At 46.0% G+C, this 17,222-nt stretch overlaps 1 protein-coding gene across 2 annotated transcripts in view; it reads right to left on the bottom strand.

Moving 5' to 3' along the window:
* Positions 1 to 6,906: 6,906 nt before the first annotated feature.
* Positions 6,907 to 17,222, bottom strand: part of Dip2b (disco interacting protein 2 homolog B) — a 191,524-nt gene continuing 181,208 nt past the window's right edge. For both annotated transcript variants that reach the window (XM_075960651.1, XM_075960652.1), the window contains 3 exons: positions 16,804 to 16,981; positions 14,150 to 14,273; positions 6,907 to 11,164 (listed from right to left, as the gene is read on the bottom strand). In XM_075960651.1, the coding sequence (XP_075816766.1) occupies positions 10,912 to 11,164; positions 14,150 to 14,273; positions 16,804 to 16,981 (555 nt within the window). In that variant the 3' untranslated portion in view covers positions 6,907 to 10,911. The remainder of the gene's footprint in view (positions 11,165 to 14,149; positions 14,274 to 16,803; positions 16,982 to 17,222) is intronic.

The following is a 17,222-nucleotide window of genomic DNA, read 5'->3' as shown; positions in this document are numbered from 1 at the left end:
TAGCCGGGTGCGCGCGTTTTGGGCAAGTCCCGGGGTTCGCTTCCTAACTTTCGCTCAGGCTGCTCTCCGACGCCAGGCTGAGCTATTTGCTCTAAGTGTTCTGCAGCGTTGAGATCCCTGACCTTGACCGGTACCGCTCTGTGCGCTGCGAGGCGAAAGGATGTTGGAAGGCTTTTATTCGTTTTTTCAGTGTCTGGCCTCGGGATAGCATCGCACGAGCTGGGTGTTACCTCCAATCCCAGGAGGTGGAGGCAGAGGGAGCAGAAAGTAAAGGTTGGGCTAGGGAAGATCAATAGGAGAGCACTTACCTCGTATAGATGAAGGCCTTGGTTTGGTTCCCTAACGAAAAGTTTAAAGTTGTCCTATATGACACTGCCTTAGAGTAGGCGGTGTTGGCCGGTGGTAGCGCAGGCCTTTAATCCCAGCAGAAGCAGGTGGGTCTCTGAGCTCAAGGCCAGTGTGGCCAACAGAACTAGTCCAGGACAGCTAGGGCTGTTGTGCAGAGAAACCCTGTCTCAACCCGCATCACCCCCCACCCCCGCAAAAAAAAACAAACCAATTTGACCCTGTGACACACTAGGATCCTGCTTTAAACACGGTTGCCTAACGTTTCATACACTGCTCTCACCTGTTCTAGTAATAAGTACGTCCCCACTGCCACCACTACACTACTGTCAGCCTTTTTTAAATAGGGTTTCACTACGTTACCCCGGGCTAGCCTTGAACTCCTGTCTGGCTTCAGCCTTCCAGGTTACAAAGGATAAAAGCCATGTACTACCACGCCCAGCTGGAGTAGCTAGCTCCTTAGCTTCTTTTTTTTTTTTTTTTTGGTTTTTCGAGACAGGGTTTCTCTGGGGCTTTGGAGCCTGTCCTGGAACTAGCTCTTGTAGACCAGGCTGGTCTCGAACTCACAGAGATCCGCCTGCCTCTGCCTCCCGAGTGCTGGGATTAAAGGCGCGTGCCACCATCGCCCGGCCTCCTTAGCTTACTTCTGCTGTTGGAATAGAGGGGGAAATTTTCTGCTTGTGACACCCCCCCCCCTTTATGGGCATTAGTGTTTTGCCTGCGTATGTCTGTGTGAATATCATTTAAGTTACAGACAGTTGTTAGCCTCCATGTGGGTGCTGGGAATTGAACCCGGGTCCTTTGAAAGAGCAATCAGGGCTCTTAACTACTGAGCCATCTCTTCAGCTCCATAACTCCTTTTTTTTAAAAAAAAAAAGGTTATTTATTTATTAGGTATACAGTGTTCTGTCTGTAAGAAGGCCAGAAGAGGGCACCAGATCTCATTACAGATGGTTGTGAGCTACCATGTGGTTGCTGGGAATTGAACTCAGGACCTCCGGAAGAATACCCAGTGCTCTTAACCTTTGAGCCATCTGACTCCTTTTCTTTTTTCTATTTAACTTTATTTTATGTGCATTGGTGTGAAGGTGTCAGATCCCCTGGAACTGGATCTTCAGACAGTTGTGAGCTGCCATGTGGATGCTGGGAATTGAACCCCGGTCCTCTGGAAGAGCAGCCAGTGCTCCGACTCCTTTTCTATACTGCAAGCCATCATCCTTTCTCACACTGTAATCTTAGTAGCTTACTTTCTGCCTCTACTACTAATCACCGAATGGAGACAGCTATTGGTTACTGTGTTTGTGATTATGAGTCACATGCCCACAGAAGCTCCCAGGTATGACGACTGAAGCTCTGAGGACAGAAGAAGCCTCACGTCCTGAACAGGTAAGCCTGTTTACGTGAGAATTTACATGAGAACACATCGCTGGCCATTATAGAGCCATTGTCACCTGGCCACCAAGTGCCTGATAAATCTGAAAAGTTTCTGCACCCCAATAAGCCTATTGGCCATGCATCAATCTAAATCAGACCACATCAAACCAAACTGGAAAAAGCCCAGATTTAATGAATAAAATGCTCCGGGATGATTTTCAGGCCCCCAAACACATCTGTTTTCTCGGGGGGGGGGGCAGTTTAAATATCATGTGGGAGTGATCTTGAGCACCTCTGGGGGAGGAGCCATGTTTGGCAGGCTTTCTGAGATGAGGCGGGGGAGGGGGACTGAGGTGGAGCTTTCACCAGAACATTCTAGGCGTTTTGGACGTATGGATACCAGGGGTCGGTATGGAGCTTCCACCAGAACAAAATCTTCTGGAGGAACACAACCTCTGGAACTTATTGTTGGAAACTTTCAATGTTTAGATGTCCATTCAGAAATAGCACAGACTAAAATCAACCTCTAAGTAGGAGTCCATGTGTCCATGTGACAGTTCTGAGATGGTCAGTAGCTGGTGGCATCAACCAGCCAACATATAAAATTTTTTTTTTTTTTTTTTTTTTTTTTTTTTTTTTTTTTGGTTTTTCGAGACAGGGTTTCTCTGTGGCTTTGGAGCCTGTCCTGGAACTAGCTCTGTAGACCAGGCTGGTCTCGAACTCACAGAGATCCGCCTGCCTCTGCCTCCCGAGTGCTGGGATTAAAGGCGTGCGCCACCATCGCCCGGCCAACATATAAAATTTAAAGGTTCACATATCCTCCACATCATAGCATTTTTTTAAAAAAAATGATTTATTTTTATGTGCAGTGATATTTCATTTGTATTTTAATAAATAAACCTTGCCTGAAGATCAGAGAGTAAAACAGCCACACTGATCAGCCTTAACAGATCAGACAGTGGTGATACACACTTTTTTTTGGGGGGGGGGTTGGAGACAGGGTTTCTCTGTAGCTTTAGAGCCTGTCCTGGAACTCACTCTGTAGACCAGGCTGGCCTCAAACTCACAGAGATCCGCCTGCCTCTGCCTCCTGAATGCTGGGATTAAAGGCGTGCGCCATCACCACCCAGCTGACATACACCTTTGATCCTAGCAGCTACACTAGTTGCATAGAAACTGGGCAGTAGTGGTGCACACCTTAATCCCAGCAGTAGAGATGAATATAAAATGGGAGGAGCCAGGTGATAGTGGCCCAGCACTCGAGACGGGATCTACAAGAGCTAGTTCCAGGACAGGCTCCAAAACCCTGGAGAGAGAGAGAGAGAGGGAGGGAGGGAGGGAGGGAGGGAGGGAGGGAGGGAGGGAGGGAGGGAGGGAGGGAGGGAAGATAAAACCCAGTTGGAGGAGACAGTCTTATACACAGTCTCATTCTGATTCCTGGAGGCGGGGTCACCATTACCATTTTGGTATAGGTAAGAGCCAGTGACCTTCAGGTTGAACCCCAATGTGTCTCTGGGTTTTTATTAATTGTGCTACATTTATGTGTGTTGATATTTTGCCTTCATGCATTTAAAGGGGAATATGCTATGGAGATTTGCATTGGTATGGATCTTGGTTTACTTATACAAATTTAAGGTGAATTTTGTTATGTGTATATTTCTCCTCTTGATTAAGGTATTATTGTGTTTAGGCAGCTCATTTAAAAATGTAATGTATAGTCAGGCGGTGGTGGTACATGCCTTTAATCCCAGCACTTGGGAGGCAGAGGCAGGCGGATCTCTGGAAGTTCGAGGCCAGCCTGGTCTACAAGAGCTAGTTCCGGGACAGGCACCAAAGCTACAGAGAAACCCTGTCTCGAAAAAACCAAAAAAAAAAAAAGTAATGTATAATTTAAAAATATAGGTTAATAGATAATCATCTATAATAGTCAAGCTTGTAATCATGTTGCTTAGATTTTCTAGATGTATAGAAATAGTTAGATGGGTATTCTTCAAATCTTTCAGAGACCTTCAGAATATGGCATTTAAAATATTTTAATAACTTAAGACTTTTCATGCCAATCCTGGCAGCACCAATTACTTCAAAAGGAAGATAGGCACCGAAGAGGCTCCTTATGGAGTTTGCTAGCCATGTGGGCAAGAAACTGTTCCTGCCTGGACTGCTGAAATGGACATGCAGACCCACAGAGAAATGACTGCTGAACTTGTCTAAAGGTGAGACGGTCCTTCGGGGTTCCTGCTTCATAAAAGAATCTGCGAGACATTCTGCAGGACACAGAAGAAAGTGACGATAAACTGCAAATATAGGTGGAACTGTCTTTGAAATTTCCTGCTTCATGGAAAAGTCTGCCAGATACTATGGGCCTGTAGGCTGAAGATAGATGCCTCAACGATACATCTTTGGGTGTATACTTTGGGTGACTGTCCAGGTAGCGAGATATCTCTGTCAATTCTAGAGTTTTGGAAGTTGCTTACAATGCACTTCCTGTTTACTTCAGTAATATTATATCCTTCTGCAGTCTTTGATGAAGTTGAAGAATTTATAATTATAGTTTTCCTTAGTTATGATAAAAGATATTTGTTCTTATTGTATATAATTTTGTATTAGGCTTAGAACTCTCTTATTTAAACAAAGGGGGAGGTACTAAAGGAAATCCTCCAGCCAGCCCTTTAAGTTACCAGCCCACTGGGGCGTAGACTCTTAAACTATTTATGCCAATGTAAAGTATGAGTCTAGTCTATTTTTCCGGCTGCGGGATTTCATTTCTGTTCTCTGTTCCAGCAGAGGATTCTAATTTGTGAATCTACCCCTAAATAAATCACGTCAATTATTCTCAATTCTGAGCTACATTTATGTGTGTTGGTATTTTGCCTGCATGATGTAGGAGTGTCATATATCAATCTGTTGATTTCATTGGTTAAGCAATAAAGAAACTGCTTTGGCCCTCATAGGTTAAAACATAGGTGGGAGGAGTAAACAGAACAGAATGCTGGGAGAAAGAAGCTGAGTCAGAGATTCGCCATGATTCTTCCACTCCAGGCAGATGCAGGTTAAGATCATTCCTGGTAAGCCAGCTCGTGGGCTACAGCAGATTATTAGAAATGGGCTAGTCCAGGTGCAAGAGCTAGCCTAGAAGAGGCTAGATAGAAATGGGCCAAGCGATGTTTAAAAGAATACAGTTTCCGTGTAATTATTTCGGGTAAAGCTAGCTGTGCGGGAGGACGGGTGCTGGGGACGCAGCCCCGCCGCTCTTACAACACCTGCATGCATGTCTGTGTGAAGGTATCAGACCCCTGGAGGTAGTTACTGACAGTTGTAAGCTGCCATGTGGGTGCTGGGAACTGAACCCAGGTCCTCTGGAAAAACAGCCAGTGCTCTTAACCGCTGAGCCATCTCCAGTCCTACATCATGGCAATTCTAATGACTCATAGCTTGTTGAAACAGAGTCTCATGTGGTCCAGGCTGGCTTTGAACTGCCCATGTAGCTGGGAACAAGTCTGAACTCCTGCTCTGCTTCCCTGGGCTGGGATTACAAGTGTACATCACCATGCCTGCTTTTCCTACTTGCTTTATCTTACCTATGTCATCTTTCAAAACTTAAGTTCAGGTCAGACATAGTAACTCTCATCTCTAATCCCAGAACTCCAAAGGCTGAGGCAGGAGGATCATGATGGGTTTTGGGGCCAGCCTAGGCTAGAGATCATGACTTAAAAAAAGTAAAAATCCAACTTCAGTTCAGATGATGGCCTCCAGCTGGTCCTTATTGTCCTCTCACCCGCTGCTCCTAACTGCCCTATACATCATGACTGGTTCCTGCATCGCCCTGAAGGCACACTTCCTATACATCATGACTGGTTCCTGCATCGCCCTGAAGGCACACCTTGTGTTTTCTCAAACACACTGTTCTTGGTGGGTATCACTTGGTAACAGTTTGTCAAGCTGGGGAGGCAGGGCCTCAATGCCAAAATAGCTTGGTCCATACTGAAAGAACTCCCTTCAGGTTTCCTGAGACCAGGAAATGCTAGAGCAAAGGCATCCTCACATCCAGGAAGGCCGGAACTCAGCCCAGCTCAAGGAAGAAGAACGGCCTGCAACCGAGACATGCCACAGGCTCAGAGGGCAGAAACTAAGCATTTTACTCTGAGAAATCCTAAGAACTGGGTCAAGTGGTTAAGGATGTTTACAGCCAAACCTGAGGACCTGTGTTGGGTACCTGGGATCCCACAGTATAAAGAGAATTGACTCCTGCCATCCACACAGGCACCACAGTGAGCTCCCCTCATCCCAACAAAATAAGTTAAAATGTAATAACCCTAAGGGGGAAAAAAAAGCAAGGGGCTGCAAACAGCTTGTCAGTTAAGAGCACTATTGCTCTTGCAGAGAGGACTCAGGTTTGGTTCCCAGCACCCACATGGCGGCTCACAATCATCTTTAACTCCAGTTTCATGGGGCTCAGTACCTTCTGGCCTTCTCAGGCATGCACTCAGTGCACATACATAAACCAGGCAAAACACTTATACAAAGATCAGAAATAGTAAAATAATATTTAAGAACAAAATCCAAGCTTGGCAGTGGTGGCACACACGTCGGAACCCAGCACTCAGGAGGCAGAGGCAGGCGAATCTCTTTGAGTTCGAGGCCAGCCTAGAATACAAAGCGAGTTCCAAGACTGCCAGAACTGTTAAACAAAGAAACCCTTTCTTAAGAAAACCAAGAAAGACAAAATGAGGGGCTGGAGAGATGGCTCAGAGGTTAAGAGCATTGCCTGCTCTTCCAAAGGTCCTGAGTTCAATTCCCAGCAACCACATGGTGGCTCACAACCATCTGTAATGGGGTCTGGTGGCCTCTTCTGGCCTGCAGGCATATACACAGACAGAATATTGTATACATAATAAATAAATAAATATTAAAAAAAAAGAAAGACAAAATGAAGTAAGAGAAGAGAGAGAAAGAAAAAGAAACCCAACTGGTTTACAAAGCAGCACTACTGTGCCCTGCCCCAGCCGCCTTCAGGGCACAGCTCTGGAGCTCTCTGCTGGGCCACCGCAGTCACCTTCTGTAGGTCCCCCAAAGGGGTGTGGCTAAACGCTAGAGTGAATGCGAATATGTAGCCTTCAGGAGACCTGGGTTCAGTCCCCACACCACACACACATAAGCACACATAAATGTGTGAAGGATTAAACACAATCAAGCATCAATATTTATTAACACAAGACAAAGGAAACACATTCAATGAGTTAATAGAACACTGTCCAGCCAGATGTTAAATTTAAAAATGTATATCTAATCTAATTTCAAATAAATAAAAAAAACCTTTATACATAATTACACAGTACTATAGTTTGAATTTGACAGGGGTAAATATCACCTTGACAGAAAGTAAACAAAACAGCATTTATGACTAAAAACTTCATGTCTTTGCAGTCTCTTCCTCAGGACAAATCTTACTGCCCATCCTACACACGTCTAAGTCAGGACTGTTGAGTGAAAGCCAAGGCCTACTGTGCATATGGAGGACTGCAGCCACCGGCTCTAGGCACGCTGGGTTTCACATGAAAACATGACATGGACCACTCTAAGGCAGTTAGTTATATTGGAGTTCCAGGGTAAGAGGAATAAGTCCCCATTGCTTTACTTTAAAATTCTCGGATATTCAAGGAAAGTAACTTATTTGGCCAAGATACTGAGCACCATGCTTGGGGCAGAGACCTTAACAGGAGCCTAAGGCCTCAGGCCCTTGGGATTCCAGGAGAGCGTTAAGCAAGCACTGCCAAAGAACTACAGTGAGGAGACAGGCTTGGTTCCCAGCAGCCGAATCTGTACGACCGCACACTGAAGGACTTGTACTGGGGAGAACAGGGTCTCTGTGGGCATGGTGGGCATTCTGAAAGCTCAGATGCACAGGATGGCATGTGTGCAGCTGCTCCATCTCAGTCACTCTCCTGAGGGCCAGACAAAAGCTCACAGATTTCCAGATGAGAAGATTGCTCTTGTCAAGTGTGGTTGGTTGCACAAGCCTGTAATTTCACCACTGGAAGGCTGCGGCAAGAGCCTCAAGTTTGAGGCCAGCACGGGCTATACAGTAAAATCCTATTATACACACACAAACACAAAATAAAAACTAGAAAAAAAAAAAGAGTTTTCCTTTGTGTAACTAGGCTCAGCCTAGCCCCCATGTCCAGTGGTCAGGCAGGGCTGCAGGCTGTTTTTGATTTGTTAATGACAGACTTCATTTCAAGGCTGCTTTCACTGTCAGTTCAGCCAGGAAGTTTCCAGTGCTGTATAAGGAGAAACTCTTGTTAAGGTCTACTGCAGGGTCTAGCACAGCCCATCGAGGAGGGAGCAGTGATGAGGCTCCCAGGGGAAGCGCTCAGTTGTTCTCTGCTAGTACAATCTGGGTACAGGGGATAGGCCCAAAGCAAGGGAGGGCGGGGGAGACTAGTCATGGTCAGAAAGGGTCTGCTGCAATCTTAGCACTCTGGACAGGAAAGAAGAGCAGGGGTTCCAGGCCAGCCTGGGCTAGGAAGGGTGAGCTCACCACAGGTCCTATGTTCCACCCCAGCATCGTTTTTAAAAAGATGACCTGGCAATGACAACTTGACAATCACCCTAAGTACTGAGAGCTGGTCACAGTGAGATGAACTGGCTACAGTCCTGTGCGTGAAGGAATGATGACAGCCACTAGTCACATTTGGTCACTGAGGCCTGAAGTGGCTAGTCTGAACTAAAACATGTTTACTACATGTAAGATTTCCAAAATTAAAAAAAATTCAATAATTTATATCAAAGAAATAGTACTTTTAGTAAATATATTAAAATCAATGCCATATTCTTTAAGAAATGTTTAGAAGATGTGTTCAACTGGGTAGTACAGTGGCGCACATATTTAATCCCAGCACTCAGGAAGCAGAGGCAGGAAGATCTTTGTGAATTTGTCACCAACCTGGTCCACAGAGGGAGGAGGCAGCTAGCGTTACACAATGAAAGCTCTTTTTAAAGCGTGGTTATTAGGGAAGTTGAAAATAGAGATGTGGCTCACATTACATTTACTGCAATGTGTTCCTGACTGGTGATACCAAGTTAATAATGTGCATTTGTAAGAGTTACCATTCAAGAGCCGCCTGTGGTGGTTCACACCCTTAAACCCAGCACTTGGGAAACAGGTGGATCTCCGTGAGTTCAAGGCCAGCCTGCTCTACAGAGCCAGTTCCAGGCCAGCTAGGACTGTTATACATAGAAACCCCGTCTCAAAAAAATCAAAATTAAAAAAAAGTTATCATTCAAGATAGACTGGTCTACATTTTTTTTCCTCTTAGAATTTGCAGATTATTGGCATAGAACTGTTGACCAGGCCCCTGCTTTGCTTAATAAATCATCACAAACTGGTTTAAGAGTTTACTTATGACTGCAATCCCAGCACAGGGACGGTGTTCAGGGTTAGCCTGGGCTATGTAGAAAGACCTGTCTCAAAAAAAATAAACAAAGCAAAACAGTTTAAGACTTCCAAAATAAGCAGGCTGTTTTCTTTGTAGATGAAGGGGTCTCTGGATGGGATATCACCCTTCCCAGGAGACACCTCTTTCCTGTACACCCCAAGACCTCCCTCATCACATGCAAACCAGTCCTACCCAGAATGCAAAGGTCCTGAAGCAGAAGCTCTCTCTGGAGGTCCTCCTTCTGTGGAGCAGGAGCCGGGAGGATGAGGATATGGAGAAGGGGCCATAGCGGCTGAGTCATGAGCTTGAAGGCAACCCAGGAGTACTGCCCTGATGAAGAATCTGGTCTTTGCTTAATAAACCTTATTTTTAGGGTAATTACAAGTCTTACAAATTGCTTAAAAACACATTTAGTTTACAGGATGTTACAGTGGGGTAAATAACATGTATTATCAAAATAGTCTAAATAAATATTTACACAATAGACCGGAACGGATCAAAGAGAACCGTTCTGACTTAACAGGTTAATTCTTTTACTTGAAGTTTTCTTTAATTTTTAAAAATATTTCTGTAAGAAAAAAATAATAAAATTTAACTATATTCAAATACATGAAGTTTCAGACCAAAGAAAGGGAACTGAGCCTAAGGTCAAACTCAGTCCCACACTGAGTGTGGCCCAGGCACCAGTTATTTCAAAAGAGTTTCTTGCATACATCAGACTTTCCTGTTTCCGAGGAGCCGGCTGGCTATCCTGGCAGCCCAGACTAGTTAGTGTTAAGATGTGCACATGTGGCCTAGAGTCCATGAGCTCGCTCCTCAGTTTTCCTGGGTAGGGGAAGCTCTACATGCAATCTGCAGACACCGAGCATGGAAAGAGCACAACTCACAGTTCTCCACAGTCACTCTGAATGCGGAGAGTTTCAACACTGGCCCGAGTGAACGACCATGGTTCCGTAGAGTAGGTTAGGAATTGATGAATCTTAGCTACCTCTAAAATCCCGAAATGAGATTTTTTTTTTCTCAGCTCAGAGGAATGGGTTAAAGAATCCTTAGAAGCTTAAGCTAATTCTGGGAATACAAGTTTTGAAAACCAATGCAGGCAGCTCTCGTGCAGACAGGAGGCGCTGCCCTGCTGGGCCAGGCGGTCCTACCACACCGGGCAGTGAAAGCTCGGGCTACACCAGCTGCAGTTAGGCGAGCCGACTGCTCAGCTCCTTAGCCGAGTTATGCGCACTCTTATTTACACGTTTAAACACGGGTCAGATGCTCGTGACTGACAACTAGCCGTACAGAGCAGCTCTCACGTGATCGTCTGATTTGCTATGGGCTGACTCAAGCTTGGCGGTTTCGTTTGAAGAAAGCTCGCAGAACACCTGACTACAGGAAAATGGCAAAATACAGTACAGAGTGGGGACCTGTGCACAGATTACCCCTTCATATGAATTCATTAAACTCCCTTATAAAAGTCTAAAACATTAGGTAAAAATACAGCTATGTATACCAGTTGAGGAAAATGCAACATGCATGTAACTGCTTTAGTAACGTGCTGTCGCGGATGCCAGAGTCAGGTCTGACGCACTGCTAACATGTTTTCATTGCAACCACAGAATTCCCCTTTCCTGGGTGTTCTGTGACTGCAGAATCCCACAAGATGAGATGAAGGCTACACTGGAGCCATCTTCATGTTAGCGGCAAGCCTTCCCCCAGCCACGGGTCTTCAGTCTGTCTGACACTCAGGACGGCCCCTACGGGTTGGCTACATGTTATAAGCCACATATATAGGGTCTAACTGGTCAGCCAGGAAGCTGTCTCGGAGGTGCATCCTCTGCTTCTCTCCTCTGGAGTTGATGGGGATGACCCCAGGGTCCACAACAACCACAACTCCAACGATGAGGTAATGTTCTTCTAGAACCACATTGGTCACCAGAGGAACCAGGTCCAGTGCTTCCTGCTCAGAGCCACACAGTTCCACCACCACCACGAGCAAGTTGGTCCACGTGAACACAGCACTGAAATCCAATGACACCCAGTTAACATTCATCCTTTAAAAATCCTTAGGATCTTGATTTTACAAGTATGGCTGCTGGCCTACATACACATACATACAGAGCCTGAGGCAGTCAGAAGAGACTGTCTGATCCCCTGGAACTAGAGTTCCAGCTGGTTCCGTGTGAGCTACCACACGGGTGCTGAGAAGAGAACCCACATCCCCTGCAAGAGCAGAAGTGCTCCTAACTGATGGGCCATCAATCCAGCCTCTTCATCTTTATTTATTTATTTTTTTTAGACATTTTTTTTAATATTTATTTATTTATTATGTGTACAATATTCTGTCTGTGTGCATGTCTGCAGGCCAAAAGAGGGCACCAGACCTCATTACAGATGGTTGTGAGCCACCAAGTGGTTGCCGGGAATTGAACTCAGGACCTTTGGAAGAGCAGGCAATGCTCTTAACCACTGAGCCATCTCTCCAGCCCCCAGCCTCTTCATCTTTAAAACACTTCTTCGGCATTCACTGTGGGCAGTGCACATGCGCATGGAGGTGGAGAGCTCAGTTGGCTCCTTCCCGGGTTCTGAGGATCCCCCTCAGGTCATCGGGCTTGGCAAGTGCCTTTACGGCTAGCCAGCCCTGCCTGGTCTTTGGAGATTGATGCCCATCCCCCATGAACTATCTTTTCTCCTGAATGTCAGAGGCCAGCAGCAATGTATGTGAACAGCCGACTAGCCGAGCCTTCCAGCAGTTTCTAAGTGTAGCACTGCCTGAACTGAGAACACACATGTCTGATAGTTTGGGACTGGGTAGAAGGGCACAGCAGCTGTTCAGGAAAGAAGGAATCAATACAAGTGCTTACAGCTTCAGAAAGAGGAGGCAGCGGTCCCTCGTTGTCCACCTGTCCCTTGTCCTGACTCAATCTTTACAGAGGTAAAAAGAGCCAGGTGTCCCTCCCATTTACTCTTGAGCTTAAATGTGGTTTCTCTGTCTGGGATAGGGTCTCTCTAGCGAACGTGAGCCAGTATGTCTGATATTACTGCCCCATAAGATAGACTTTCTGTGTAGCTCTGGCTGTCTTGGAACTAGCTCTTGTAGACCTTGCTGGCCTCAAACTCACAGAGATCCACCTGCCTCTGCCTCCTGAGTGCTGGGATTAAAAGTGTGCACTGCCAACGCCTGGTTTACTTAAACCTTCTTGAACACAGTTTCTGTTGCTTGCAACGTCACCACTGTGTGAAAGTACTGTGAGGGACACACTTCCCACTGAGCAGACGACTCAGTCAGAAGGGATGGGCTGGCTTTCCATTTACAATGCTAAACAGATTTTTTAAATGATCCCATAGTAAAGATAGCTAGAAGTAATAATTAGTTGTAATAAAGTCAAATATATAAAATCAGTTCTGACACCAGCTTCCCTACATGTTTTACAGAAGTCTTTTCATTTAAAGACGTTCTTGCCTTGATCAGTCTGGTTTAGGTCTAGAGAAAGATTCTGACCCAGGCAACATGAAGACCCTTTTTTTGTGTGTTTGTTTTGAGGCAGGATCTCTTCCTTGGGTAGCACAGAACAGCTCCAAATGTTCCTGTGTCAGCCTCCTTAGTGCTGGCATACAAATACAGGCTGGCATGCCCAGCAAGGACATCTTTAGACAAAGGAGTATTTGGAAAGTATGAGCCGCTATCATAGAAAATGTGATTACGCAACAAGGAACAAGCTGGACAAGGACAAAGGAGTTCAACAGGGAAGAAACACCACACATTAAAAACACAGAATAAGCCGGCCCATGGTGGTGCATGCCTTTAATTCCAGTACTTGGGAGGCAGAGGCAGGTGGATCTTTGTGAATTCAAGGCTAGCCTGGTCTACAGAGCGAGTTCCAGGACAGCCAGGACTACACAGAGAAAGAAACCTTGTCTCGAAACCACCCTCCCCCAAAAAAGAGTAACTCAGAATAATACTTGGGAGGCAAAGGCAGGTGGATCACCTAATTTTGAGGCTAGCCTGGTCTACAAAGAGAACAAAGATAATTCCAGGATATCTAGGGCAATAGAGAGAGACCCTGTTTCAAAACAAATAAACAAAACCAAAAATGAGGTGCTAGAGAGATGGCTCAGTGGCTAAGCGTACTAGCTGCGCTTGAAAAGATGAGAGCTCTGGCTCCAGAGCCTATTTCGGGTGACTCATAATCACCCGCGAGGTCAGCTGCAGGCCATTTAACATCTTTTCTGGACTTCACGGGTACCTTTGTACATGTGGCATATACTCACACAGACACCCAAGTTAAAAACAAAAATAAACAAAAACCCAGAATGACAACGAGTAGGTGAAACTCAGTGTTAATTCTAATGAATTTTCTGTCAGTATGAGGTTGGCTAATCCCTGATAAGGGAAATGCAGGTATGTTCCTGCAATGAGAAAACCAGCTGAGATGGCAACCCCAGCGATTTCACCTGCTTCCCACTGATGGTTTAAAAAAGCACAGGCTGATTTGAGCCTTTTGGTGATTGGGAAGAACAAGGAAGTATGGGAAGGTGAGCCTTTATTATCAGTCATTTTTATCATTATTATTCATGAGAGAGGAAGCATGTGTTTACTACAGCTCACATGTAGAGGTCAGAGGACAACTAGAGGGGGTTCTGGAAACTATACTCAAGTCACCAGACTTAGTGCTAAACACCTGACCTTCTGGGCCACCTAGCAATTTCAAGGTGAGTCTCTAAACTGGGTCTTTTGAGCCTAAAGTTATTTCCTGCCACATTATACTGACTTCCTGGAGGCAGGAGACCTGCTAATTCTTCTACCTCTGAGAGTCTACCCTTACAAACAGACTCAGCCCGCAGCTTCCCTCCATGTTTTGGGTTCTGGTGAGCAGGCTCTGGTGGCCACAGTGGACCGTGGGAGCACGATGGGAAGTGGTTCACATGTTTCCCTCTCTGGTTAGGTAGAACTGGACTAAATGGCTGATAACTAAAGTCACAGTGAGAAAAAGGTGTGGGATTACCATTCAGCAATGCTCCTGTGGACTCGGGACACGGAGGTCTCGATGTCAATCGGGTGGTACCGCAATCCTCTCAGTTCCAGTGTCTCATCCAGTGCACCCACAACATACAAGGCATCATGGCGCTCTGAAAGAAAGAAGAGAACATGCTTAAGACGCCCACTAAATACCATAAAGTGTCAGCCTTAAGAGCACAGGGTTGATGCCAGTCAGCTGGCTATGATTCTGGACCTCTGTGGACAGAGATGAGGTTAAATAGCTGCTATAAGGGATATATTGTTTAGTTTGCAATGGAGTCGGCTTGGTAAGTACGTTCCACATAAGAGTCCACACAACGGTGCAAGGAAAGAACTGACTCCACAGAGCTGGCCTCTGACCTCCACATCTGTGTGGTTGTATGCGTGAACACACAATTTTTTAAAGTTTTTTTGGTTTTTGAGACAGGATTTCTCTATGTAACAGACACGGCTGTCCTAGAACTTGCTTTGTAGATCCAGCTGGCCCCAAACTCATGAGATCCACCTGCCTCTGCCACCCTTGGGATTAAAGTCGTGTGCCACCACTACCCAGCATGATTTTAGTTTCCTATTGTGTGAATAAGTGTCTCTGTGTGTTTATGTGCCCTAAGAGTCCAGAAGAAGAGGTGGAATTACAGGTGGTTGAAAACCACTTGATGTGGGTGCTGGGAACTGAACCTGGGTCCTCTGGAAGAGCTGCAAATCCTCTAACAGCGGAGCCATTTCACTAGTATAAAAATTAAAAATAAATTAAATGATTTTGCAAGGTAGTTGATATGGTGTGTGGAAATTGTTAGGTGCTAAAAATAGCCATTGTTAATACTATTATGTGATGGCAATTGTGCTAATGCTAGGGAGACACAAATGACAAAACATGGGTCTTGCTCTGAAGACCTAAATAGGGGCCAGTGAGACGGCTCAGCAGATGGAGGTACCTGCCAACAGGATACACACGGGGAAGGAATACCCAACCCTGCAAACTGTCCTCCAATCACACACATATTCTCTCACCCCTCCCGTCTCATGCTCAAGCACATATACATACAATAATTAGCTTAGCAACTAAAAATATTTTTTGAAAAGATCTAACTGGGGGAGATACAAACAGGAATATCCCTATAGCAAGTTAAGGGTAAGAAGGGCAGAGGTATAACGCCAGATGGTGGTGGTGTTCACCTTTAATTCCAGCACTTGAGAGGCAGAGACAGGTGGATCTCTGTGAGTTGGAGTACAGCCTGGTCTACAGAGTGAGTTTCAGGACAGGCTCCAAAGCTATAAAGAAACCCTGTCTTGAAAAACAAACAAACAACAACAACAAAGGCAGGCGTAGGCATAAAATCTGAGGAGCTGGGGAGACCCATTAGCCCTAATCTAATCAAGGATTTAAAGAGAGCTTCTAGAATGTTGACGCCATGGTTGAGTTTTGACAAATGAACAAGAATTAGCCAGATATGGCTGGGAGAGGGGAGGGGAAGAGGAGGGGAAGTGGAGGGCCTGAGACAAAGGGCAGTGGTCATGCACCACAGTTTCTAGACTGCAGGGCACAGAGACCAGCCAGGTCCAACCCAGCAAGCACACAGAAGGAAGGTAGCGTTTGCAATACTTTCCTGATGAGAGTAGATTTCTGATGAGGAAATAACAGCAGAAACATGGCAACCGTTGAGGAATGATCTGCCCTCCATGCTGGCACTGAATGTACCACAGCACTGAATGCACCACACACAGCACTGAATGCACCACACACAGCACTGAATGCACCACACACAGCACTGAATGCACCACACACAGCACTGAATGCACCACACACAGCACTGAATGCACCACACACAGCACTGAATTGCACATCATTTCCGTGAGGCAGAGGACACCATGTTGACGTTTACTAGAGTGGAGTGGCCGCTCACGGTCACCTGGTCAAGGACTACAGCCCTCATCTCCCCAAGAACTACGAAGAAACGATACACACTGCTCAGATCAGGAGAAATGGTGTGGTCTGGCTGAGGCCTTACAGCTCATGATGTTTTCAGTGTACAAATACAGCTAGTGTTGAGAATTCTGCAGTGGCTCCCAGTGCCAGTGAGGAGGAGCCAGGATGATTGGGTGGGCAGAGGACAACATTAGAGACTCCTCTGAGTGTTGCCAAAAAGCAGGTTTGACCCACATCCAAAACAATTCCCAGGCCAAGCAGGGTAATGCATGCCTTTAATCCCAGCACTCTAGAGGCAGAGGCAGGCGGAGCTCTGTGAGTTGGAGGCCAGTCATGCTATGTAGTAAGACCATTAAAAAAAAGAACCAACTCGCTCTCAGTGATAAAGGATGTTTCTGTTTCTCCAGGACTCAATGGCGTGCCAGGGGAGAAGAGACGAGGAAGAGCTAGTTATCCCAGGCTTGCTCAGCACTGGTGTCAGCCCTGAGAGAGTTCCGCTGTGCCTGGAGTTACAAGCTGCTCCAGTACCCTGTTCTAGGGCGCTCCTGCCACAGTCTAGAGGGCTTCTCTTCCTGACAGTCCTCAGAGGGCTATGTGACTCCATTATGTGCTCAGGGCGCAGAGGGGCACTCTATACTCCACAGGTGGGTGGAACAGCCTGGCCAGTGTTAGGCAAACAAGGAAGTTGGGAAGAGAACAGGGGTGGAAGTTACCTCCAGTGGCTGCTGTGAGCTCCGTCCTGCGGACAAACCCAAGGTATCCTGTCCGGGCCCAGAGGGTCTGCGCAGCATCACCGAAGCTCAGGCGGGTGTTGAAATGGTCAGCTTGAAGAGTCTCACTATCGTAGATGGTATAGTAGCCACTAGCTGTATGGGGGCTATTCACCCAGATCTACAAGAAGAGGAAAGATGATGACATCAGTTCAATTCTTGTGGGACTTATTTTTTTAATTTTTTATTTTATAAGCATTGGTGTTTTGCCACGGGTGTCAGGTCCCCTGGACCTAAACTGGAATTATAGACAGTTGTGAGCTGCCATGTGGGTGCTGGGAATTGAATCCGGGTCCTCTGAAACAGCAACCAGCATGCTTTTTTTTTTAAAGATTCATTTATTAATTATGTATACAGTGTTC

This window comes from Microtus pennsylvanicus, chromosome 2 (genome assembly GCF_037038515.1).
Source record: "Microtus pennsylvanicus isolate mMicPen1 chromosome 2, mMicPen1.hap1, whole genome shotgun sequence".
Classification (NCBI taxonomy): Eukaryota; Metazoa; Chordata; class Mammalia; order Rodentia; family Cricetidae; genus Microtus; species Microtus pennsylvanicus.
This window is presented reverse-complemented; position numbering and strand designations above follow the sequence as displayed.